General features: G+C 47.0%; 1 protein-coding gene across 2 annotated transcripts; it reads right to left on the reverse strand.

Moving 5' to 3' along the window:
- On the reverse strand, nt 1-27873 carry LOC117472053 (zinc finger protein 358-like). 2 transcript variants are annotated; one of them, XM_034117207.1, is made up of 5 exons: nt 27332-27873; nt 23240-23454; nt 10867-11192; nt 10178-10469; nt 1-2056 (listed from the first exon to the last, which is right to left on the reverse strand). In XM_034117207.1, exons 2-5 carry the CDS (start codon nt 23441-23443, stop codon nt 1373-1375), a joined length of 1506 nt encoding a protein of 501 aa, XP_033973098.1. In that variant the 5' UTR covers nt 23444-23454; nt 27332-27873; the 3' UTR covers nt 1-1372. The 2 variants fall into 2 exon arrangements, with proteins under 2 accessions (XP_033973098.1, XP_033973097.1); XM_034117206.1 differs by lacking the exon at nt 27332-27873 and adding an exon at nt 26737-26824.

Genomic DNA, 27873 nt, shown 5'->3' on the forward strand with positions numbered 1-27873 from the left:
TTTATTTTGAAGGTTTATTACAAAACGCAAGACAAAACATGTCAACGGGTGTTTAACTATCGGCAAAACACGAACCACGACGAACGCTCTATCAGCAGGAGAACCGAGGAAACACAACGAGGGGGGGCAGCTTCGACTGAGGAACATAAACCTGGTTCTTCTCCTCTGGTGTTTCTGCCGCCTACACACTATAAATATATCACATTAAATTAAGATAATCCAATTCACACAGAAGAAGTTTCTCACAAAGTGTCCGCAGGAACAGGAAGTGCAGCGGGGAGGGGGGGGGGGGGTCTGTCAGCGTCATAGAGTCTCTGGAAACAGATGTTCTGCAGATGTTCTCCAGATGTTCTGCAGATGTTCTCTAGATGTTCTGCAGATGTTCTGCAGATGTTCTGCACATTCTCTCCAGGCGCTGAGGTTCTCACATTAACTGGTTCCACTGATAATAAATGTAGTCCAATCAGCATCTCTAATCTCACATTTGTTGAAATCCAAAAATCTGCGTTGTTTATTTTTTTAATAAATTAAGAGTTTTTTCTTCAGGTTTTTATTTGAATGAACTACTTTGGAGGCTTTTACTTTGAAAAGCTGTCTGCTGGAGTCGTTTCCTGTCTGATGATGAGGGGAAGGGGGGGGGGGGTGTAAGTCACATTTAAATATTCATACATTACAACATTGTTCCAAATTCATCATAAAGTGCAGTTTTCTCTTTGACTTTCTTAAAAAACTACAAATATGGCCGACCGGCTGCAGAGGAGTCTTCATGCAAACATTAACGTGGAGAACCAATCAGAGCGTCTAAGCTTTAAACAGGGAACCAATCGGAGCGCTGCATCTGTGTACCAATCAAAGTCCCTCTGAGCGATGATAACAAAGATGATATTATGAATTATAATAACAACTGGTATTAAAGTTATAATTTAATACTTTCATATTATTACTAACTTACAAAAACAGAGAATTATTATTATTAACGGATCAGAAATAATAATCAGTATGAACAGAGCCAAAGAAATAAAAGGGACTACAAAATAAATAATGATAGAGGTGATCCTCGTGGACCAATAGGATTTCAGGAGAGAAGCTCTGATTGGATTGGAGCAGCAGGGGGCGGGGCTTGTAGTTTTCAATTTAAAAGACTAATTAAAATGTGTTCTCTTTTCTGTGGGACACCGTTTCCCAAAATGCTCTGCGTACTCAGCCCAGGTGGCTGATGGGAAATGGAGTGAAGAACAGCGTCACTGTGCAACCTGACAGGGGGGGGAGCCTGGGGGGGGAAGGGGGCGGGCACTAACCCATCCGTAAGAGCCGTCATTATGACCATATAAGGAAACGGCCACACGACCATATATGGATGTCCTGCTGTTATTTACACCAGAGAAGCAGGTCCAGTTCTGAGGGGGGGGTCACCGGTGGGGGGGGTCACTCTGAGTCGGACTCCAGCGGCGCCGTCTCGTCCAGCGCTGGCCTCTTCCGGCGGCGCTGCTCCTCCAGGTGAGCCTTCTTGTGGCGCTGCTCCTCCAGGTGAGCCTTCTTGTGGCGCTGCTCCTCCAGGTGAGCCTTCTTGTGGCGCTGCTCCTCCAGGTGAGCCTTCTTGTGGCGCTGCTCCTCCAGGTGAGCCTTCTTGTGGCGCTGCTGCTCCTCCAGGTGAGCCTTCTTGTGGCGGGAGAAGCTGCTGGAGTGCATGAAGGTTTTGCTGCAGGCGGTGCAGGTGAAGGTCTTCGTCCTGCCGGGGGGGGGCAGCTTCAGGTGTTTCCCGCCCCCCCCCCTGTGGGTCAGCTGGTGTCGGGCCAGGCTGGAGGCGTGGCTGAAACGCTTCCCGCATTGGCTGCAGACATGACGCCCCGCCCCCTCCTCCTCTGAGGGGGCGGGGCCTCTGCGGACGCCCCGCCCCCCCCCCTCCCCGGCGGCGGCGGTTCTTCTTGCACAAAGTGTAAAAGTTGGGTTTGTCCCGGGAGCAAAGCTTCAGACGGATCTTCAGATCTGAAGACGACTCGCCCAGGTTCTCCTTCCCCGGGGTGTAGCTGTCCAGCAGCTCCTTCACATGGGTCACCTGGGGGGCAGAAACACACCTTAATACACCTTAACATGACTCAGCAGATACACCTTGATATAACCTTAATATGACTCAGCAGATACACCTTGATATAACCTTAATATGACTCAGCAGATACACCTTGATATGACTCAGCAGATACACCTTGATATGACTCAGCAAATATACCTTGATATGACTCAGCAGATACACCTTGATATAACCTTAATATGACTCAGCAGATACACCTTGATATGACTCAGCAAATACACCTTGATATGACTCAGCAGATACACCTTGATATGACTCAGCAGATACACCTTGATATGACTCAGCAAATACACCTTGATATGACTCAGCAGATACACCTTGATATGACTCAGCAGATACACCTTGATATGACTCAGCAGATACACCTTGATATGACTCAGCAGATACACCTTGATATGACTCAGCAGATACACCTTGATATGACTCAGCAAATACACCTTGATATGACTCAGCAGATACACCTTGATATGACTCAGCAAATACACCTTGATATGACTCAGCAGATACACCTTGATATAACCTTAATATGACTCAGCAGATACACCTTGATATGACTCAGCAAATACACCTTAATATGACCTTAATATGACTCCATCCATCCATCCATCTTCTCCCGCTTCTCCGTGGTCGGGTCGTGGAGGTATCAGTTCCAGCAGAGAGCCCCAAACGTTCCTTTCCCCTCATCAACCAGCTCTGACTGGGGGATTCCAAGGCGCTCCCAGGCCAGCGAAGAGATATAATCCCTCCACCTGGTCATAGGTCTACCCCTCGGTCTCCTCCCAGCTGGACGTGCCTGGAACACCTCCCTAGGGAGGCGCCCAGGTGGCATCCTTACTAGGTGCCCAAACCACCTCAACTGGCTCCTTTCGACGCGAAGGAGCAGCGGTTCGACTCCGAGTCCCTCCCGGATGACTGAACCTCTAACCTTATCCCTAAGGGAGACGCCAGCCACCCTGCGGAGAAAACCCATCTCGGACGCTTGTATCCGCAATCTGGTTCTTTGGGTCATGACCCATCCTTCATGACCATAGGTGAGGGTAGGAAGGAGAATGGCCCGGTAGACAGAGAGCTTCTGGCTCAGCTCTCTGTTCCTCACACAGTAAAGCGACTGCAGTACCGCTCCCGCTGCTCCGATTCTCCGGCCCATCTCACGCTCCATTGTTCCCTCACTCGAGAACAAGACCCCGAGATACTTGAACTCCTTCACTTGGGGTAAGGACTCATTCCCTACTTGGAGTGGACAGTCCATCGGTTTCCTGCTGAGAACCATGGCCTCAGATTTGGAGGTGCTGATCCTCATCCCAGCTGCTTCACACTCGTTGTGAACCGATCCAGTGAGAGCTGAAGGTCGCAGACCGATGAAGCCATTAGAACCACATCATCTGCAAAAAGCAGTGGTGCAATCCTTAGTCCACCGAACTGCAGACCCCCTCCCCCACGACTACGCCTCAAAATCCTAGCCATGAATATTACAAACAGGATTGGTGACAAAGCGCAGCCCTGGCGGAGGCCAACCCTCACCGGAAATGGGTCCGACTTACTGCCGAGGACCCGGACAAAGCTCTCGCTTTGGGAGTACAGAGATTGGATGGCCCTGAGTAGAGACCCCCTCACCCCATACTCCTGCAGCACCTCCCACAGTATCTCCCTGGGAACCCGGTCATACGCCTTCTCCAAGTCTACAAAACACATGTAGACCGGATAAGCGTACTCCCAGGCCCCCTCCAGGATCCTTGCAAGAGTAAAAAGCTGATCCGTCGTTCCACGACCAGGACGGAATCCGCATTCTTCCTCAATCTGAGGTTCGACTATCGGCCGGACCCTCCTTTCAAGCACCTTAGAGTAAACTTTCCCGGGAAGGCTGAGTAGTGTGATGCCTCTATAATTTCTGGGCGGATCTCATCCACCCCGGGGCTTTGCCACTGTGGAGTTGTTTGACTACCTCAGTGACCTCCCCCTGGGAGATTGGTGTTGATCCCCCTCATCCTCCAGCTCTGCCTCTACCATAGAGGGCGGAGTTGTCTGGTTCAGGAGTTCCTCAAAGTGTTCCTTAACCTGTTTCACGAAACTGTGTCTCAGGGCTTCCTAACATTTAACAACCTATTAATGTGTCATACCCACTTAACGGGAAGAAACTCAGCTAACTGACGATATGAACCATTTCTAGCTAAACGAAACACAAGGGTAATACCAAGCCTCTGAATTAGCCCTGAGCGAAAAAATGCTAACGCACTTAGCACAGAACTCACGGTAGAAATACTTTATTACTTATCGGATCTGCACAAACAAAATATCAGATTAAAGCTGAGATTCCACAGATTCTAGAGCCACTCCCGCTACTTTGCCTCGGCCACGGCTGAGGCTGCTGTCCTTCGGCCCGTCGGTACCTTGCAACTGCCTCGGGACTCCCCCAGGATAACATATCTCCCCCTGGATAACATATCCCGGAAGGCCTCCTTCTTCAGTTGGACGGCTTCCCTGACCACCGGTGTCCACCAGGGGGTTCAAGGGTTACCGCCCCTTGAGGCACCTGAGACCTCGAAACCACAGCTCCTCGCCGCGGCTTCGGCAATAGAGGCTTTGAACACCACCCACTCTGGTTCAATGTCCCCAGCCTCCACAGGGATGCCCGAAAAGCTCAGCCGGAGGTGTGAGTTGAAGGCCTCCTGAACTTGGGCCTCCACCCAGCTCACCACCAGATGGTGATCAGTTATCCGCCCCTCTCTTTACCCGAGTGTTCAAAACATACGGCCTCAGGTCCGATGATACGATGACAAAATCGATCATGGACCTTCTGCCTAGGGTGCTCTGGTACCACGTACACTTATGAGCATCCTTATGTTCGAACATGGTGTTTGTTATGGCCAATCCATGACTAGCACAGAAATCCAGTAACAAACCACCACTATGGTTCAGATCAGGGGGGCCGTTCCTACCAATCACTCCCCACCAAGTGTCTCCATCACTGCCCACATGTGCATTGAAGTCTCCCAGCAAGATTAAGGAGTCCCCTTCAGGAGCCCCATACAGGACTCTGTTCAGGGTCTCCAAGAAGGCAGAATACTCTGAACTGCTGTTTGGTGCATAAGCACACACAACAGTCAGAGTTTTCCCCCCCATAACCCGCAGGCGTAGGGAGGCGACCCTCTCGTCCACTGGGGTAAACTCCAACAAAGAGGCACCCAACCGAGGGCTTGTGAGTATCCCCACACCCGCCCGGCGCCTCACACCTTGGGCAACTCCGGAGAAGAAGAGAGTCGAACCCCTATCAAGAAGTAAAGTTCCAGAGCCGACGCTGTGCGTAGAGGTGAGCCCAACCAGATCCAACTGGTAACGCTCCACCAGATCCACCTGGTAACGCTCCACCAGATCCAACTGGTAACTCTCCACCAGATCCACCTGGTAACGCTCCACCAGATCCAACTGGTAACGCTCCACCAGATCCAACTGGTAACTCTCCACCAGATCCACCTGGTAACGCTCCACCAGATCCACCTGGTAACGCTCCACCAGATCCAACTGGTAACTCTCCACCAGATCCAACTGGTAACGCTCCACCAGATCCAACTGGTAACGCTCCACCAGATCCAACTGGTAACGCTCCACCAGATCCAACTGGTAACGCTCCACCAGATCCACCAGATCCAACTGGTAACGCTCCACCTCCCACACAAGCTCCGGCTCCTTCCACCCCAGAGAGATGCCGTTCCACGTCCCCAAAGCCAGCTTCTGCCGCCCGGGGCTGGTCCGTCGAGACCATCTGCTTTCACTGCCACCCTTCTGGCAGCGCACTCGACCCCATCGCTGTTTCCCGTAGGTGGTGGGCCCGCGGGACGGAGAAGTGGAGGTGTTGCCCACGTTGCCTTTTCGGGCTGTGCCCGGCCGGGCTCCGTGGCAAGCCCGGCCACCAGACGCTCGCCGACGAGTCCTCCTTCTGGGCCTGGCTACAGAAGGGGACCCCGGGCTTCCTCCGGGCCGGGTATCCTCACTTCTTGTGTCGTCTTTCATGAGGTCTTTGAACCAATCTTAGTCTAGCCCCTTGTCTGAGACCAATTTGCCCTGGGAGACCCTACCAGGAACACAAGGTTCCAGACAACACAGCCCCCAGGTTCATCAGGGCACACAAATGTCTCCACCACGGTAAGGTGCTGGTTCTTCAGAAAGGCTTAATATGACTCAGCAGTTATAAACACCTTTATATGACTCGGCAGTTACACCTTAACATGACTCGGCAGGTACACCTTAACATGACTCGGCAGATACACCTTAACATGACTCGGCAGTTACACCTTAACATGACTCGGCAGTTACACCTTAACATGACTCGGCAGTTACACCTTAACATGACTCGGCAGTTACACCTTAACATGACTCAGCAGTTACACCTTAACATGACTCAGCAGTTACACCTTAACATGACTCAGCAGATACACCTTAACATGACTCAGAAAGAAAGATCCACACTTTAGATCTCCTGCCCGACAGAATGATCCTAATGACCAGGCTCCGCTCTGAATGAAGTCTGAGGGTTTCCGGCTGACGCGTCATAGCACGTGCAGACAGGTTTTTTCAAATGTTTTATATATATTTCTTTTTTTTTCAACTAATCGACACATGAAAAATTGCTCGACTAAGACTTCATTAGTCGACTAGTGATTAATCGACTAATTGGGGGCAGCCCTAATAAGTATATATAGTATATATATATATATATATATACCTGGTGTTGGGAGAGGAGCGTGTATAAGTATATATAGTATATATATATACTTATTACCTGGTGTTTGGAGAGCTGCGTGTATAAGTATATATAGTATATATATATATATATACCTGGTGTTTGGAGAGCTGCGTGTATAAGTATATATAGTATATATTAGGGATGGGAATTTGAAAGCAAATGTATATTCGAATATTCGACCCCCCAAAAAACGGTTAACCGGTTAACCGAAATGTACATATCCTATACAAAAGAAATTGGGTAAAAAAAAACAATTCTAAAAAAAAAATTCGAATTTTTTTTTTTAAATAACTTTTGGAAATAAATAAATACATGTTCAAATAAGTTTAGAAACCAAGTCGAATTTGTCAAATGTATTGAACTGGTGATCACAGTTTGACAGCTATAGGCCTACAGCTTTCATGTGCGGAGGCGATTCACAATCAGGCCAGCTGTAGAGAAGACCCTCTCAGCTATAGCAAGGAGACCCTCTCAGCTGGAACGGAGGTCGCGGGTATAGCAAGGTAGGGCTGTGCGATTATGGCAAAAATCATAATCACGATTATTTGGGTCAATAATTGATATCACGATTATTAAATACGATTATTCATTGACTTTGAAAAAATCAATTTATTGAACTTTAAAACAAATTCAAATAATAATTTGAACAGTATCTTTTTAACTGTTGATTTCCCTGAACGTATAATTCAACTGAAAAACCAATACAAAAATAAATAAAATAAATGATACATTTAAATAAATAATATCAAAATAATAAATACCAATAAACAAGATCAACAAATATTTTGGAGCGCACTTCCCCAAGCTACTAAACATATATAAATATGATAAATACAAATAAATGAGACAAATATTAATTAGATCAAATATGTTGTAGTGCACAACCTAGCAAAGCTAAATAATTGTTTTTTCGATTATGTTGTTTTCGTAATTGTGGCAGGCCAAAATCGTAATTGCGATTAAAATACGATTAATTGCACAGCCCTATAGCAAGGTATAGTATGTATATATATAAGTTTAATTTGGCATAGTTTGCACTCTACACCGCACTCACTAACCTGGTGGAAATCTTTCCACACATTACTCCTTCTTGACGCCATGTCTGTGTAGGACTCTTCTTAGAGTGTAAATAATCACCGGACTATGACTGGTCAAATATGTTGAATACCGGCAAAACTAAATCTCTCCTGTCAAAATGTCTTTGTACTTTGCCGCCACACACGGTTGCCAAGCAACGCTTATTGTTGTTTAGGCTGGCCACTCATGTGTCGCGAGTGTTGACAGGGGGCGGGGGAGCACGCTCATGAACTGTTAGCGCCGGAACCTCGCAACGGCTGCGGAGCGCATTTGCACCGCATTTGGGCATAAGATGAGGTTTGAGTCTGCGTGATCTGCGTGTAGGGAGAGGCAGCAGCCATATCATTAGCTAGAACTAGCTAGATCTGATGGATTTGGACATGAGATGAGGTTTGAGTCTCTGTGATCTGTGTGTAGGCAGGGGCAGCAGCCATATCATTAGAACTACATCTGATGGGTTTGGACATAAACGCGAGTGAAGTACCGGACGCGAGAGAGAGAGAGAGATCAGCACCTGCAGCTCTGCCCGCTGTGAGGGACCGCTGAGCAGAGCAAAACACACCTTTAGACGTCACCTAACACTTTTAGCTATGGCACTGTCGTATACATTGAAGTATTACATTTGATAATATGAAATCAACTTAGGCATCCCTCCCAAAAAAAGAAGAAAATATATATTAATAAAAATATTCATAACTCATATTCGAATACCTGAATAATTTCGTATATTCGAATATTCGATTAATCGTTCCCATCCCTAGTATATATAGTATATATATATATATATATACCTGGTGTTTGGAGAGCTGCGTGTATAAGTATATATAGTATATATAGTATATATATATATATACCTGGTGTTTGGAGAGCTGCGTGTATAAGTATATATAGTATATATATAGTATATATATATATATATACCTGGTGTTTGGAGAGCTGCGTGTATAAGTATATACATAGTATACATAGTGTATATACCTGGTGTTTGGAGAGCTGCGTGTATAAGTATACATAGTGTATATACCTGGTGTTTGGAGAGCTGCGTGTATAAGTATACATAGTATATATACCTGGTGTTTGGAGAGCTGCGTGTATAAGTATACATAGTATATATACCTTGTGTTTGGAGAGCTGCGTGTATAAGTATACATAGTATATATACCTGGTGTTTGGAGAGCTGCGTGTATAAGTATATATATATATATATACCTGGTGTTTGGAGAGCTGCGTGTATAAGTATATATATATATATATACACCTGGTGTTTGGAGAGCTGCGTGTATAAGTATACATAGTATATATACCTGGTGTTTGGAGAGCTGCGTGTATAAGTATACATAGTGTATATACCTGGTGTTTGGAGAGCTGCGTGTATAAGTATACATAGTATATATACCTGGTGTTTGGAGAGCTGCGTGTATAAGTATACATAGTATATATACCTGGTGTTTGGAGAGCTGCGTGTATAAGTATACATAGTGTATATACCTGGTGTTTGGAGAGCTGCGTGTATAAGTATACATAGTGTATATACCTGGTGTTTGGAGAGCTGCGTGTATAAGTATATATATATATATATATATATATATATATATATACCTGGTGTTTGGAGAGCTGCGTGTATAAGTATATATATATATATATATATATATATATATATACCTGGTGTTTGGAGAGCTGCGTGTATAAGTATACATAGTGTATATACCTGGTGTTTGGAGAGCTGCGTGTATAAGTATACATAGTATATATACCTGGTGTTTGGAGAGCTGCGTGGATAAGTATATATATATATATATACCTGGTGTTTGGAGAGCTGCGTGGATAAGTATATATATATATATATACCTGGTGTTTGGAGAGCTGCGTGTATAAGTATACATAGTGTATATACCTGGTGTTTGGAGAGCTGCGTGGATAAGTATATATATATATATATATATATACCTGGTGTTTGGAGAGCTGCGTGTATAAGTATACATAGTGTATATACCTGGTGTTTGGAGAGCTGCGTGGATAAGTATATATATATATATATATACCTGGTGTTTGGAGAGCTGCGTGGATAAGTATATATATATATATATATACCTGGTGTTTGGAGAGCTGCGTGTATAAGTATATATATATACCTGGTGTTTGGAGAGCTGCGTGTATAAGTATACATAGTATATATACCTGGTGTTTGGAGAGCTGCGTGTATAAGTATACATAGTATATATACCTGGTGTTTGGAGAGCTGCGTGTATAAGTATACATAGTGTATATACCTGGTGTTTGGAGAGCTGCGTGGACGTCCTGAAGCTCATGTCGCACTGGGGGCAGGCGTAGAAGGTGTCGCCGGGCGGACTCTGAGCGACGGCCCGGCGGCTCTTCTGTCTCCGGCCTCCTGCCTTCTGGGGGTGACGCAGGGCGGCCATGTCTTCTTTCGGGAGCCCCTTCCCCTTCTTGTGGACGAGGCGGTGGCGCGACAGGCTGGAGCTGTGGTTGAACTCCTTCCCGCAGATGTTGCACGGGTGGATGCGCCGCTTCCCGTGCAGCCGCAGGTGGCTGCCCAGCATCCTGCACACAACATCACACTGCATTCAAATGTGAGCTTCAAGAAGAAGCTTCAGGCGTCTTTTAATCATCATTAATAATGATTAATCATTATTAATAATGATTAATCATTATCAATAATCTCAAATAAAAATGTAATAAAATCTTGGATCAATCGTTAATCAAGTTAATTAAATAATGAATAAAAAAACTGAAAGTATTAATAATAGTTATTAATTTAAATAATGCATTTAATGGGATGAATTCAAAAATTAAGAGATAAATGAAATAATTAATCAAAACAGAAAGTATTAATAACATTAAATAAAAACTAAAATAAATAATAATAGTTATTAATTTAAATGTAAAATAATGAATGAATTCTAAAATTATTAAAAGAGATAAGGGTAGATGGGGGTACCTGCTCCCCTTGAAGGTCATGCCGCAGTGGGGGCAGGAGTACTGCGCCTCCTGGTGGGGGGGCTCCCTCTTGATGGGCGCCGCCCCCCCCTTGCTGTGGGTCTGCTGGTGTCGGTACAGACTGGAGGCGTGGCTGTAGCTCTTCCCACAGAAGCTGCAGCGGTACTGACGCTCCTCCTCTTCCTCCTCTTCCTCTTCATCCTCCTCCTCCTCCTGCAGCTGGCTGACCCCCGCCTGCTCCTCCTGCTCTTCCTCCTCCTCCTCCTCCTCCTCGTCAGAGTCCGTCTTGATCTCCACGCTCTGCTCCGTCACCTCGCACGGATAGACCTAACAAACCATAATAGTGTCAGATGTTAGAAAGTAACCAATCAGAGGGTAACAAGTCAGAGGGTAACCAATCAGAGGGTAACCAATCAGGAGGTAACCAATCAGAGGGTAACTAGTCAGAGGGTAACCAGTCAGAAGGTAACCAATCAGAGGCTAACTAGTCAGAGGGTAACCAATCAGAAGGTAACCAGTCAGAAGATAACCAATCAGAGGGTAACCAGTCAGAAGGTAACCAGTCAGAAGATAACCAGTCAGAAGATAACCAATCAGAGGGTAACCAATCAGAGGGTAACCAGTGAGAGGGTAACAAGTCAGAGGGTAACCAATCAGAGGGTAACCAGTCAGAAGGTAACCAGTCAGAGGGTAACCAGTCAGAGGGTAACTAGTCAGAGGGTAACCAGTCAGAAGGTAACCAGTCAGAAGGTAACCAGTCAGAGGGTAACCAGTCAGAGGGTAACCAGTCAGAGGGTAACTAGTCAGAGGGTAACCAATCAGAAGGTAACCAGTCAGAAGGTAACCAGTCAGAGGGTAACCAGTCAGAAGGTAACCAATCAGAAGGTAACCAGTCAGAAGGTAACCAGTCAGAGGGTAACCAATCAGAGGGTAACCAATCAGAGGGTAACCAGTCAGAGGGTAACCAGTCAGAGGGTAACCAGTCAGAAGGTAACCAGTCAGAAGGTAACCAATCAGAGGGTAACCAGTCAGAGGGTAACCAGTCAGAGGGTAACCAGTCAGAAGATAACCAGTCAGAAGATAACCAATCAGAGGGTAACTAGTCAGAGGGTAACCAGTCAGAAGGTAACCAATCAGAGGGTAACTAGTCAGAGGGTAACCAATCAGAAGGTAACCAGTCAGAAGATAACCAATCAGAGGGTAACCAATCAGAGGGTAACCAGTGAGAGGGTAACCCATCAGAGGGTAACCAGTGAGAGGGTAACCAGTCAGAAGGTAACCAATCAGAGGGTAACCAGTGAGAGGGTAACCAGTCAGAAGGTAACCAATCAGAGGGTAACCAGTGAGAGGGTAACCAGTCAGAGGGTAACCAGTCAGAAGGTAACCAGTCAGAAGGTAACCAGTCAGAGGGTAACCAGTCAGAGGGTAACCAGTCAGAAGGTAACCAGTCAGAAGATAACCAATCAGAAGGTAACCAGTCAGAAGGTAACCAGTCAGAAGGTAACCAGACAGAAGGTAACCAGTCAGAAGGTAACCAGTCAGAAGATAACCAATCAGAAGGTAACCAGTCAGAGGGTAACCAGACAGAAGGTAACCAGTCAGAAGATAACCAATCAGAAGGTAACCAGTCAGAAGGTAACCAGTCAGAAGGTAACCAGTCAGAAGGTAACCAGTCAGAAGATAACCAATCAGAAGGTAACCAGTCAGAAGGTAACCAGTCAGAAGGTAACCAGTCAGAGGGTAACCAGTCAGAAGGTAACCAGTCAGAAGGTAACCAGTCAGAAGGTAACCAGTCAGAAGGTAACCAGTCAGAGGGTAACCAGTCAGAGGGTAACCAGTCAGAAGGTAACCAGTCAGAAGGTAACCAGTCAGAGGGTAACCAGTCAGAAGGTAACCAGTCAGAAGATAACCAGTCAGAGGGTAACCAGTCAGAGGGTAACCAGTCAGAAGGTAACCAGTCAGAAGGTAACCAGTCAGAGGGTAACCAGTCAGAAGGTAACCAATCAGAAGGTAACCAGTCAGAAGGTAACCAGTCAGAGGGTAACCAGTCATAAGGTAACCAGTCAGAAGGTAACCAGTCAGAAGATAACCAATCAGAAGGTAACCAGTCAGAAGGTAACCAGTCAGAGGGTAACTAGTCAGACGGTAACCAATCAGAAGGTAACCAGTCAGAAGGTAACCAGTCAGAGGGTAACTAGTCAGAGGGTAACCAATCAGAAGGTAACCAGTCAGAAGGTAACCAGTCAGAGGGTAACCAGTCAGAGGGTAACCAGTCAGAGGGTAACTAGTCAGAGGGTAACCAATCAGAAGGTAACCAGTCAGAAGGTAACCAGTCAGAAGGTAACCAATCAGAAGGTAACCAATCAGAAGGTAACCAGTCAGAAGGTAACCAGTCAGAGGGTAACCAGTCAGAAGGTAACCAGTCAGAGGGTAACCAATCAGAGGGTAACCAGTCAGAGGATAACCAATCAGAGGGTAACTAGTCAGAGGGTAACCAGTCAGAAGGTAACCAATCAGAGGGTAACTAGTCAGAGGGTAACCAATCAGAAGGTAACCAGTCAGAAGATAACCAATCAGAGGGTAACCAATCAGAGGGTAACCAGTGAGAGGGTAACCAATCAGAGGGTAACCAGTGAGAGGGTAACCAGTCAGAAGGTAACCAATCAGAGGGTAACCAGTGAGAGGGTAACCAGTCAGAAGGTAACCAATCAGAGGGTAACCAGTGAGAGGGTAACCAATCAGGAGGTAACCAATCAGAGGGTAACCAATCAGAGGGTAACCAATCAGAAGGTAACCAATCAGAAGGTAACCAGTCAGAAGGTAACCAATCAGAAGGTAACCAGTCAGAAGGTAACCAATCAGAAGGTAACCAGTCAGAAGGTAACCAGTCAGAAGATAACCAATCAGAAGGTAACCAGTCAGAGGGTAACCAGACAGAAGGTAACCAGTCAGAAGGTAACCAGTCAGAAGATAACCAATCAGAAGGTAACCAGTCAGAAGGTAACCAATCAGAAGGTAACCAGTCAGAAGGTAACCAGTCAGAAGATAACCAATCAGAAGGTAACCAGTCAGAGGGTAACCAGTCAGAAGGTAACCAGTCAGAAGGTAACCAGTCAGAAGATAACCAATCAGAAGGTAACCAGTCAGAGGGTAACCAGTCAGAAGGTAACCAGTCAGAAGGTAACCAGTCAGAAGATAACCAATCAGAAGGTAACCAGTCAGAAGGTAACCAGTCAGAGGGTAACCAGTCAGAGGGTAACCAGTCAGAAGGTAACCAGTCAGAAGATAACCAATCAGAAGGTAACCAATCAGAGGGTAACCAATCAGAAGGTAACCAGTCAGAAGGTAACCAGTCAGAAGGTAACCAATCAGAAGGTAACCAGTCAGAAGGTAACCAGTCAGAAGATAACCAATCAGAAGGTAACCAGTCAGAGGGTAACCAGACAGAAGGTAACCAGTCAGAAGGTAACCAGTCAGAAGATAACCAATCAGAAGGTAACCAGTCAGAAGGTAACCAGTCAGAAGGTAACCAGTCAGAAGATAACCAATCAGAAGGTAACCAGTCAGAAGGTAACCAGTCAGAGGGTAACCAGTCAGAGGGTAACCAGTCAGAAGGTAACCAGTCAGAGGGTAACCAGTCAGAAGGTAACCAGTCAGAAGGTAACCAGTCAGAGGGTAACCAGTCAGAAGGTAACCAGTCAGAAGGTAACCAGTCAGAGGGTAACCAGTCAGAAGGTAACCAGTCAGAAGGTAACCAGTCAGAGGGTAACCAGTCAGAGGGTAACCAGTCAGAAGGTAACCAGTCAGAAGGTAACCAGTCAGAAGGTAACCAGTCAGAGGGTAACCAGTCAGAAGGTAACCAGTCAGAAGGTAACCAGTCAGAGGGTAACCAGTCAGAGGGTAACCAGTCAGAAGGTAACCAGTCAGAAGATAACCAGTCAGAAGATAACCAGTCAGAGGGTAACCAGTCAGAGGGTAACCAGTCAGAAGATAACCAGTCAGAAGGTAACCAGTCAGAAGGTAACCAGTCAGAAGGTAACCAGTCAGAAGATAACCAGTCAGAGGGTAACTAGTCAGAAGGTAACCAGTCAGAAGATAACCAGTCAGAGGGTAACCAATCAGAAGGTAACCAGTCAGAGGGTAACCAGTCAGAAGGTAACCAATCAGAAGGTAACCAGTCAGAGGGTAACCAGTCAGAAGGTAACCAGTCAGAGGGTAACTAGTCAGAAGGTAACCAATCAGAAGGTAACCAGTCAGAGGGTAACCAGTCAGAAGGTAACCAATCAGAAGGTAACCAATCAGAAGGTAACCAGTCAGAGGGTAACCAGTCAGCAGGTAACCAGTCAGAAGGTAACCAGTCAGAGGGTAACCAGTCAGAAGGTAACCAATCAGAGGGTAACCAATCAGAGGGTAACCAATCAGGAGGTAACCAATCAGAGGGTAACCAGTCAGAGGGTAACCAGTCAGAAGATAACCAATCAGAGGGTAACTAGTCAGAGGGTAACCAATCAGAGGGTAACCAGTCAGAGGGTAACCAATCAGAGGGTAACCAGTGAGAGGGTAACCAATCAGAGGGTAACCAATCAGAGGGTAACCAATCAGAGGGTAACCAGTGAGAGGGTAACCAGTCAGAAGGTAACCAATCAGAGGGTAACCAGTGAGAGGGTAACCAATCAGGAGGTAACCAGTCAGAAGATAACCAATCAGAAGGTAACCAATCAGAGGGTAACCAATCAGAGGGTAACTAATCAGAAGGTAACCAGTCAGAAGGTAACCAATCAGGAGGTAACCAATCAGAAGGTAACCAGTCAGAGGGTAACCAGTCAGAGGGTAACCAGTCAGAAGGTAACCAGTCAGAAGGTAACCAGTCAGAAGGTAACCAGTCAGAGGGTAACCAATCAGAAGGTAACCAGTCAGAAGGTAACCAATCAGAAGGTAACCAGTCAGAAGGTAACCAGTCAGAAGATAACCACTCAGAAGGTAACCAGTCAGAAGGTAACCAGTCAGAAGATAACCAATCAGAAGGTAACCAGTCAGAAGGTAACCAGTCAGAAGATAACCAATCAGAAGGTAACCAGTCAGAAGGTAACCAGTCAGAGGGTAACCAGTCAGAAGGTAACCAATCAGAAGGTAACCAGTCAGAGGGTAACCAGTCAGAGGGTAACCAGTCAGAGGGTAACCAGTCAGAAGGTAACCAGTCAGAAGATAACCAGTCAGAGGGTAACTAGTCAGAGGGTAACCAGTCAGAAGATAACCAGTCAGAAGGTAACCAGTCAGAAGGTAACCAGTCAGAAGGTAACCAGTCTGAAGGTAACCAGTCAGAGGGTAACCAGTCAGAAGGTAACCAGTCAGAAGGTAACCAGTCAGAGGGTAACCAGTCAGAAGGTAACCAGTCAGAAGGTAACCAGTCAGAGGGTAACCAGTCAGAGGGTAACTAGTCAGAGGGTAACCAGTCAGAAGATAACCAGTCAGAAGGTAACCAGTCAGAAGGTAACCAGTCAGAAGGTAACCAGTCTGAAGGTAACCAGTCAGAGGGTAACCAGTCAGAAGGTAACCAGTCAGAAGGTAACCAGTCAGAGGGTAACCAGTCAGAAGGTAACCAGTCAGAAGGTAACCAGTCAGAGGGTAACCAGTCAGAAGATAACCAATCAGAGGGTAACCAGTCAGAAGGTAACCAGTCAGAAGGTAACCAGTCAGAGGGTAACCAGTCAGAAGGTAACCAGTCAGAAGGTAACCAGTCAGAGGGTAACCAGTCAGAAGGTAACCAGTCAGAAGATAACCAGTCAGAAGGTAACCAGTCAGAGGGTAACCAGTCAGAAGGTAACCAGTCTGAAGGTAACCAGTCAGAGGGTAACCAGTCAGAGGGTAACCAGTCAGAAGGTAACCAGTCAGAGGGTAACCAGTCAGAAGGTAACCAGTCAGAAGGTAACCAGTCAGAGGGTAACTAGTCAGAGGGTAACCAGTCAGAAGATAACCAATCAGAGGGTAACCAGTCAGAAGGTAACCAGTCAGAAGGTAACCAGTCAGAGGGTAACCAGTCAGAAGGTAACCAGTCAGAAGGTAACCAGTCAGAGGGTAACCAGTCAGAAGGTAACCAGTCAGAAGATAACCAGTCAGAAGGTAACCAGTCAGAAGGTAACCAGTCAGAGGGTAACCAGTCAGAGGGTAACCAGTCAGAGGGTAACCAGTCAGAAGGTAACCAGTCAGTCTAGTACCACGAGTCCAGTACCAGGAGTCTAGTACCACGAGTCTAGTACCAGGAGTCTAGCACCAGGAGTCTAGCACCAGGCGTCTGGTACCAGGAGTGTAGCACCAGGAGTCTAGCACCAGGAGTCTAGCACCACGAGTCAAGTACCAGGAGTCTAGCACCAGGAGTCTAGTACCAGGAGTGTAGCACCAGGAGTCTAGTACCAGGAGTCTAGTACCAGGAGTCTAGTACCACGAGTCTAGCACCACGAGTCAAGTACCAGGAGTCTAGCACCAGGAGTCTAGTACCAGGAGTGTAGCACCAGGAGTCTAGTACCAGGAGTCTAGTACCAGGAGTCTAGCACCAGGAGTCTAGCACCAGGAGTCTAGCACCAGGAGTCTAGCACCAGGAGTCTAGCACCAGGAGTCTAGCACCAGGAGTCTAGTACCAGGAGTCCAGGAGTCTAGCACCAGGAGTCTAGCACCAGGAGTCTAGCACCAGGAGTCTAGCACCAGGAGTCTAGTACCAGGAGTCTAGCACCAGGAGTCTAGCACTAGGAGTCTAGCACCAGGAGTCTAGCACCAGGAGTCTAGCACCAGGAGTCTAGCACCAGGAGTCTAGCACCAGGAGTCTAGCACCAGGAGTCTAGCACCAGGAGTCTAGTACCAGGAGTCTAGTACCAGGAGTCTAGCACCAGGAGTCTAGCACCAGGAGTCTAGTACCAGGAGTCTAGTACCAGGAGTCTAGCACCAGGAGTCTAGTACCAGGAGTCTAGTACCAGGAGTCTAGCACCAGGAGTCTGGTACCAGGAGTGTAGCACCAGGAGTCTAGCACCAGGAGTCTAGTACCAGGAGTCTAGTACCAGGAGTCTAGCACCAGGAGTCTAGCACCAGGAGTCTAGCACCAGGAGTCTAGTACCAGGAGTCTAGTACCAGGAGCAGTGGGCAGCTATTGTACAGCGCCCAGGGAGCAATGGGAGTGAGGGGGGAAGGGGGGTGTCCGGTGCCTTGCTCAAGGGCACCACGGCAAGGCAGGAGGTGAACTGGGACCTCTCCAAGTAGCAGTCCACACTCCATATTTTAGGTCTGGTCGGGGACTTGAACCGGTAACCCTACAGCTCCCAGTCCAAGCCCCTACTGACTGAGCCACTGCCGGACACTAGCTACTGTAGTGACAACTCCTGTCATTTATTACATCTCTGCGTGAATGATTAGATCATTTCACCTAAATTAAATCAAATGAAATGACGTTGATGGTTAAATCAGCTTCACATGTAGGCCTACTGAGTTCTGAGCCATTTAGATCTAGAAAGGCCTTGGGGCTATGTTGTTTGATTTAATTAAACACAATATATGCACTCCACTATGCTGTTGTAGTATTTACTGTATCTGAAGCTCTTAATATGATTGCTCATATTAAGAGCCATCTTTTTCCCGGCCCCTCGCTTTGGTTCATTTTCATCAACCGGCCCCCATTCCAAACTAGTTGAATAGCCCTGCCCTAGACCATTACCTATTCATTTCTAAATGACATACATATGGTGTGAGAGGAGTAGTTCTAGATTGGTTAAAAACAACAATATGTAGAATTAGTTGGTAGTGCATCGGAGTGTATGAACACAGAATGTGGTGTCCCACAGGGCTCGGGTTTAGGGCCTTCACTTTTTATTGTGTACATCAATGACATGTGAACGACACCAATTGTTTTAGTTCAGGAGATGATTTAAACATTTTAGCAAAGTGTATTGGACATGAAATGGTCAAACTTAAAAGATGATTTGATGAAAATAAGTTAATCCTAAATTTGAATAAAACTAAGTTTATGGTTTTTGCTAATAGAAAAAAAGATGAAAACATTTCACTGTCCATTGATGGAGTTTTTATTGAAAGGGTTTCTGAATGTCGATGTTTAGGTGTGACGCTGGATGATCACCTGACGTGGAAATCACACATAGCACATGTTTAAACCAAAGTGTCTAGGAATACTTCTGTTCTCAACAAGGCAAAGTATTTGCTGGATTACAAGGCATTGAGGATGCTGTACTGTTCACTCATTTTGCCATTTTTTATTTACTGTATAGAAGTGTGGGGCAACAGGTATATGAGCAACATAAAGCCATTGTCAATATTACAGAAAAGGGCAGTAAGAATAATTCATAAAGCTGATTCAAGAGAACACACCAACGGACTGTTTTTAAGTCAGGACTCTTGAAACTCAAAGAGATAGCTGACACATCATCAGTAATGCTCAGGGCAACAAGCAGAATGTTACCAGGGTATTTACAACAGCTGTTTGTTTTTGGATCAGACAAGGAAGACCACAGAAGGACATTACATTGTAAGCATCCTTATGCAAGGACTACTCTTAAGCAAATGTGTATTTTAGTGGTTGGTGTAAAATGGTGGGATTCTCAATAAAAGGATCTGAAGAATTGTATTTTTCAGTTAAAGGAAGAAAGATGGGACTGTATGAAGCAGAATGTGAATAATGTACTCTGGTCCTGCATTGGTACATATGTTTGATGTCTTTGATGTGATGTCTGTTCTTTATTTGCAGGTCCCATTGTTATTGTTATTAGGGTCTGAGACCTAGGTCGGCGAAGACCCTATTGAAATCGGTCGCGCAGCGACCGATAAACCTTTGACCCCCGCAACACATGTGAAAACTCACCAAATGTTGCACGCGCGTCAGAAGTGGTGCAACTTGCGATATGTAATTGGTTCCGGAACTTTGCGTAAAAAATTGCGTAGGCCACGCCCACTTCCGTTTTTAACGTAAACTCCCCCCACTTTAACTTTCACGTAAACGAACGAAACTCGCTACGCATATCTAGGGTGCGGAGACGAACAAAAAAGCCTCTTGGAGGGGTAAAAAATAACGTACAGGAAGTCGGCCATTTTGAATTTGGCGTCGGAAAAACGCGATTTATCGCGTTTCTCGTCCTCCGCGCAAAATCTATCTTCTCCCAGGGACTTTATCCGTACGACTCGAAATTCGTCGGGGAGCATCTCCAGACATGGGCAATTCAAAGTTATCACGGAAGTTTTTTTCTTTCGCACGGTGCAGCCGTGATTTGGCGCCAAAGTTCGCGTTCGCTCGATGCTAGGCCCATCAAACGCCATGGAACACGATGATGTCATAACTCAAACTGACATGCTCACAACACCACCAAACTTCACATGATGGTTAACACTGCGGCCCTGAACAGCTCTACGTCAAATTTTATGTTACTTAATATGGCGTTACCATGGCAACGAATCCCTCGCCATAAAACACGGTGTCGCTGTAACTCCAAGGGACACGGTCCCATCGTCCACCAATCTTCACTTTTATATCACCGGTCCATGCCTCAACAGCTCTACGTGAAATCTGAGATCTCACCGTATGCCGTTTCCATGGCAACGCATCCCTCGCCGTAAAACACAATGTTGTCTTAAGTCAATGGAAAATGGTCCAAACTGCACCAGACTTCAGATGACAGTTAATGGTCCGGCCCTCAACAGCTCTACGCCGATTATGGGATGTCATCATATGCCGTTGCCATGGCGACAGATCCCTCGCCATAAAACACAATGTTGTCTTAAGTCAATGGAAAATGATCCAAACTGCACCAGACTTCAGATGATGGCTAATGATCCAGCCCTCAACAGCTCTACGCCAATTATGGGATGTCATAATATGCCGTTTCCATGGCAACGCATCCCTCGCCGTAAAACACAATGTTGTCTTAAGTCAATGGAAAATGGTCCAAACTGCACCAGACTTCAGATGACAGTTAATGGTCCACCCCTTAACACCTCAATATGACAAAAGTGAGTTTTCCTCAAAAGCTGTTGCCATGGCAACGTATCCCTCGCCATTAAAATACAATGTTGTCTTAAGTCAATGGAAAATAATCCAAACTGTACCAGACTTCAGATCATGGCTAATGGTCTGGCCCTCAACAGCTCTACGCCAATTATGGGATGTCATCATATGCCGTATCCATGGCAACGCATCCCTCGCCAAAAAACACAATGTTGTCTTAAGTCAATGGAAAATGGTCCAAACTGCACCAGACTTCAGATGACAGTTAATGGTCCGGCCCTCAACAGCTCTACGCCGATTATGGGATGTCATCATATGCCGTTGCCATGGCGACAGATCCCTCGCCATAAAACACAATGTTGTCTTAAGTCAATGGAAAATGATCCAAACTGCACCAGACTTCAGATGATGGCTAATGATCCAGCCCTCAACAGCTCTACGCCAATTATGGGATGTCATAATATGCCGTTTCCATGGCAACGCATCCCTCGCCGTAAAACACAATGTTGTCTTAAGTCAATGGAAAATGGTCCAAACTGCACCAGACTTCAGATGACAGTTAATGGTCCACCCCTTAACACCTCAATATGACAAAAGTGAGTTTTCCTCAAAAGCTGTTGCCATGGCAACGTATCCCTCGCCATTAAAATACAATGTTGTCTTAAGTCAATGGAAAATAATCCAAACTGTACCAGACTTCAGATCATGGCTAATGGTCTGGCCCTCAACAGCTCTACGCCAATTATGGGATGTCATCATATGCCGTATCCATGGCAACGCATCCCTCGCCAAAAAACACAATGTTGTCTTAAGTCAATGGAAAAGGTTCCAAACTGCACCAGACTTCAGATGACAGTTAATGGTCCGGCCCTCAACAGCTCTACGCCAATTATGGGATGTCACCATATGCCGTTGCCATGGCAACGCATCCCTCACCAAAAAACACAATGTTGTCTTAACTCAATGGAAAAGGTTCCAAACTGCACCAGACTTCAGATGACAGTTAATGGTCCGGCCCTCAACAGCTCTACGCCAATTATGGGATGTCACCATATGCCGTTGCCATGGCAACGCATCCCTCACCAAAAAACACAATGTTGTCTTAACTCAATGGAAAAGGTTCCAAACTGCACCAGACTTCAGATGACAGTTAATGGTCCGGCCCTCAACAGCTCGAGACACCTACACACACACCTCGACGTGCGGACAACAGCCTGCGGAGCGTCGAAGACCCGCTCAACGCTGCTTGCAGCTTTAATTGTTATTATTGTTATTATTATTATTATTATTCCCACCTTCTTCTCCCGTAGGACTCAGGTGAGGGTGTTGCACTTATCCTTATCCATGTGATGTTTTGGTGTTGTTGTTTTTTGTTGTTGTTTTGTTTCTTTCCGTTAACCGTCAAGTGGGAAATAAGTATGTTTTGTGTCTCTCTTAGTTTGTGTCTCTCTTAGTTTGTGTCTCTCTTAGTATGTGTCTCTCTTAGTATGTGTCTCTCTTAGTTTGTGTCTCTCTTAGTATGTGTCTCTCTTAGTATGTGTCTCTCTTAGTATGTGTCTCTCTTAGTTTGTGTCTCTCTTAGTATGTGTCTCTCTTAGTTTGTGTCTCTCTTAGTATGTGTCTCTCTTAGTATGTGTCTCTCTTAGTTTGTGTCTCTCTTAGTATGTGTCTCTCTTAGTATGTGTCTCTCTTAGTTTGTGTCTCTCTTAGTTTGTGTCTCTCTTAGTTTGTGTCTCTCTTAGTTTGTGTCTCTCTTAGTATGTGTCTCTCTTAGTATGTGTCTCTCTTAGTTTGTGTCTCTCTTAGTATGTGTCTCTCTTAGTATGTGTCTCTCTTAGTATGTGTCTCTCTTAGTTTGTGTCTCTCTTAGTATGTGTCTCTCTTAGTTTGTGTCTCTCTTAGTTTGTGTCTCTCTTAGTATGTGTCTCTCTTAGTTTGTGTCTCTCTTAGTATGTGTCTCTCTTAGTATGTGTCTCTCTTAGTATGTGTCTCTCTTAGTATGTGTCTCTCTTAGTATGTGTTTCTCTTAGTATCCTAAGATAATGTTATGTTTGGCTGTGAATAAGGAAATATGAAGACCATCTATTTCAATTTGTTTTCTTTAGAAAGGGTCCCATCAGATTATTGATCTTCTCCCAGCTCCTTTCCGCTCAATGGTGCGCTCACAGAGTTCTACAGTAGATCACATGACTCTCTAGTAGATCACATGACTCTCTAGTAGATCACATGACTCTACAGTAGATCACATGACTCTCTAGTAGATCACATGACTCTCTAGTAGATCACATGACTCTCTAGTAGATCACATGACTCTCTAGTAGATCACATGACTCTACAGTAGATCACATGACTCTACAGTAGATCACATGATGTTTCTCACCTCCTCGTAGGGGGCAAAGAAGGCGTCCTCGCTGATCTCGGGGGGGTCATCAGGGTCTCTCTTCACGCAGGAGATCGTGAAGCGCGACCCGACCTCCGCCCACTTCACCACGTACTCAATGGGCTGCGTGTCCAACTCCACCGTGATGAAGTCTGCCCCCCCCAGAGCGTCCTCCGACACACTCAGGTCCGTCTCCGAGTCCATGGGAGCGGCTCCTGAGAGAGGAGGAGTATATATTCATTAGTCAATCAATCAATGGTTATTTATACAGCCCAATATCAGTGACAATACGACACCCTCTGTCTTTAGACCCTCGGTCCTTAGACCCTCTGTCCTTAGACCCTCTGTCCTTAGACCCCTCTGTCTTTAGACCCTCGGTCCTTAGACCCTCTGTCCTTAGACCCCTCTGTCCTTAGACCCTCTGTCCTTAGACCCCTCTGTCCTTAGACCCCTCTGTCCTTAGACCCCTCTGTCCTTAGACCCTCTGTCCTTAGACCCTCTGTCCTTAGACCCTCTGTCCTTAGACCCCTCTGTCCTTAGACCCCTCTGTCCTTAGACCCCTCTGTCCTTAGACCCTCTGTCCTTAGACCCCTCTGTCCTTAGACCCCTCTGTCCTTAGACCCTCTGTCCTTAGACCCTCTGTCCTTAGACCCCTCTGTCCTTAGACCCTCTGTCCTTAGACCCCTCTGTCCTTAGACCCTCTGTCCTTAGACCCTCTGTCTTTAGACCCTCTGTCCTTAGACCCTCTGTCCTTAGACCCTCTGTCCTTTAGACCCTCTGTCCTTAGACCCTCTGTCCTTAGACCCCTCTGTCCTTAGACCCCTCTGTCCTTAGACCCTCTGTCCTTAGACCCTCTGTCTTTAGACCCTCTGTCCTTAGACCCTCTGTCCTTGGACCCCTCTGTCCTTAGACCCCTCTGCCCTTAGACCCTCTGTCCTTAGGCCCTCTGTCCTTAGACCCCTCTGCCCTTAGACCCTCTATCCTTAGACCCTCTGTCTTTAGACCCTCTGTCCTTAGACCCTCTGTCCTTAGACCCTCTGTCCTTAGGCCCTCTGTCCTTAGACCCCTCTGCCCTTAGACCCTCTGTCCTTAGACCCTCTGTCCTTAGACCCTCTGTCCTTAGACCCTCTGTCCTTGGACCCCTCTGCCCTTAGACCCTCTGTCCTTAGACCCTCTGTCCTTAGACCCTCTGTCCTTAGACCCCTCTGTCCTTAGACCCCTCTGTCCTTAGACCCTCTGTCTTTAGACCCTCTGTCCTTAGACCCTCTGTCCTTAGACCCTCTGTCCTTAGACCCCTCTGTCCTTAGACCCCTCTGTCCTTAGACCCTCTGTCTTTAGACCCTCTGTCCTTAGACCCTCTGTCCTTAGACCCTCTGTCCTTAGACCCCTCTGTCCTTAGACCCTCTGTCCTTAGGCCCTCTGTCCTTAGACCCCTCTGCCCTTAGACCCTCTGTCCTTAGACCCTCTGTCTTTAGACCCTCTGTCCTTAGACCCTCTGTCCTTGGACCCCTCTGTCCTTAGACCCCTCTGCCCTTAGACCCTCTGTCCTTAGACCCTCTGTCTTTAGACCCTCTGTCTTTAGACCCTCTGTCCTTAGGCCCTCTGTCCTTAGACCCCTCTGCCCTTAGACCCTCTGTCTTTAGACCCTCTGTCCTTAGACCCTCTGTCCTTGGACCCCTCTGTCCTTAGACCCCTCTGCCCTTAGACCCTCTGTCCTTAGGCCCTCTGTCCTTAGACCCCTCTGTCCTTAGACCCTCTATCCTTAGACCCTCTGTCTTTAGACCCTCTGTCCTTAGACCCTCTGTCCTTAGACCCTCTGTCCTTAGGCCCTCTGTCCTTAGACCCCTCTGCCCTTAGACCCTCTGTCCTTAGACCCTCTGTCCTTAGACCCTCTGTCCTTAGACCCTCTGTCCTTGGACCCCTCTGTCCTTAGACCCTCTGTCTTTAGACCCTCTGTCCTTAGACCCTCTGTCCTTAGGCCCTCTGTCCTTAGACCCCTCTGCCCTTAGACCCTCTGTCCTTAGACCCTCTGTCCTTAGACCCTCTGTCCTTAGACCCTCTGTCCTTGGACCCCTCTGTCCTTAGACCCTCTGTCCTTAGACCCTCACATCGTACAAGGAAACACTTCCAGAGAGAAACCCCACAGTTTAAAGGGAACATGGAGAAACCTCAGGGAGAGCAGCAGAGGAGGGATCCCTCTCCCAGGACGGACAGACAATAGATGCCGTGTGTAAATCTAAGAGATAATACATTTCACAGCGTAGGTAGACCGAATGTTTGGAAATGCATGAGTCTATAATAAGAAGATGAATCTACGAGGATGTCAACAATCCTGTGGGAGCCATCAGGGAAGTAGTATGATGAGAGTCAGGCAGGACCACAGAGACAGGTTCAGCCACGACTCAGGATCCCGGCGTAGATAGACACCAAAAAGAAATGTGGGGGAAGCTGGGTTATTGGGAACATGAGAGTACACAGGTACAGAGAGAAGGGAGAAGTGAGGTGTCCCCCGACAGTCTAAGCCTATAGCAGCTAAACTAACGTGTCTACGTACATGGACTCCCTTAGGATAGGGTGAGGGATAAGGGGTAGCAAGTAGGAAGTAAGGAACAGAGGTGGAGAGGCACAACGTGTCCATTACAATATATACAGTGTTCTGATGAGTCCATGGAGCGGCTGCAGCCGGGGGGGTCATCAGTATTATCATTACATGAATCCTTCATCACTACAGTCAACGTTTTAATATCATCATCAACAGTTATTCAGACGCCTCATTGGACTCCTCTGGAACATGGTGACATCACTCTGGAGCACTAGCTCTCCTATTGGCTAGTGCTCCAACACATTGTACATGATAGGCTAAGGGGTGGGATTATATTATACTGATCATAGAGCTGGTTATAGATCAGGTTATAGAGCTGGTTATAAATCTGATACAACAGAGAGGCTGCTCTGCGACACTGAGTGATGAGAGCCGCCGCACCGCCGCACCGCCCCGCCGCACAGCCCCGCCGCTCCGCTCTGTGAAGCGGTGGGTAAACCGAGCAGCGACTGATTCACATTAACATCAGATTCATATAAATACATCTATAATATCAGAGATGCTCTGTCCTCCCCCTGCCGCTCTCTGCCGCTCTCTGCCGCTCTGTTCGCCTCCCTGCCGCCTATCACCCCGCGCAGCGCGGCAGCCTCCATCCCTACTGCCGCCTCCTCGCGCTCACCTCTCTTCAGGTGTTAGTATCACACTGTAATGGCGCGAGACTGATTCTAACATCCGCTCTTTATTCTAAATGTTTTTAAATGTTTTCAATCTTTGATAAAAGCCTCTTTCTGGGCGCGCGCAGAGCGGGTTTACAGAACTACTTTCTCAGCGGTGATGCGGCTCAGCTGTCAGAATAAGAGACAAACAGCAGAGCTACCGGGGTATTACCGGGGGGTTACCGGGGGGTTACCGGGGGGTTACCGGGGGGACCGCCGGGTCTAACGGGGCTACTCACCGGGCTCTCGGCGGAGGAACATAAACGGTAAACCGGGACCGGATCACAATAAACAGGAAGCAGCGGACGGGGACACAAAGCATTGTGGGAAGGATTAAATGGATGCGAGGAACGGAAGTAGGTGGACTGCCCTTCAAAATAAAACTCAGCAAAATGAAAGAAAAACAGTAAAAATAATAAAAAATAGAATTAAATTCATATTTAATCCAGAAAACTGTTAAATAAAGTCCTGTTAATAATGAGGACACACACACGGACACAGACACACACACACACACACACACACACACACACACACACACACACACACACACACACACACACAGAGAGAGACAGACACACACACACACACACACACACACACAGAAACACACACACACACACACACACACACACACACACACACACACACACACACACACACACACACACAGAGACACACACAGAGACACACACACACACAGAGAGAGACAGAGACACACACAGACACAGACACACACACACACACAGACACACACACACACACACACACACACACACACACACACACACACACATACACACGCACACACACTTCATGTTTAGGACCACTCACGTTAGAGGGTCAGTGCCGCTCCTCTCTCTGTCCTCCGGTTCTCCTCCGGTTCTCCTCTCTCTGTCCTCCGGTTCTCCTCCGGTTCTCCTGTCTCTCTCCTCCGGTTCTCCTCCGGTTCTCCTGTCTCTCTCCTCCGGTTCTCCTCCGGTTCTCCTCCGGTTCTCCCGGTGTCTCCGCCGCTCCTCGGTCTCTCTGCCGGGGAGACGCGGCAGTGCTGACGGAGGCGCGGCAGTCTGGCGGCAGCACCGCTGCAGCGGCGCGGCGCTGACCCAGCAGAGTGAAGGGGAAGCGGCAGCGCTGACGTAGACGCGGTAGCGCTGACGGAGCTGCGGCAGGCTGCGGAGCGCCGGACGTTTTCCGCTGTGATTGGCTGATGTAGGGCGCAGCCTGATCGGAGCATGGAATCTGATTGGCTGGCAGCCTGAGAACCGAAAACCCTGCCGCCAAGTGTCGCGAGGTGTCGTGAAAACTTCAAGGATTCATGATTTTTGGATCTTAAGTGTTCATCTGCGGAACATGTGACGTCACCTAGTCATCTGAAC

The sequence above is a fragment of the Trematomus bernacchii genome, unplaced genomic scaffold (genome assembly GCF_902827165.1).
Source record: "Trematomus bernacchii unplaced genomic scaffold, fTreBer1.1, whole genome shotgun sequence".
Lineage (NCBI taxonomy): Eukaryota > Metazoa > Chordata > Actinopteri > Perciformes > Nototheniidae > Trematomus > Trematomus bernacchii.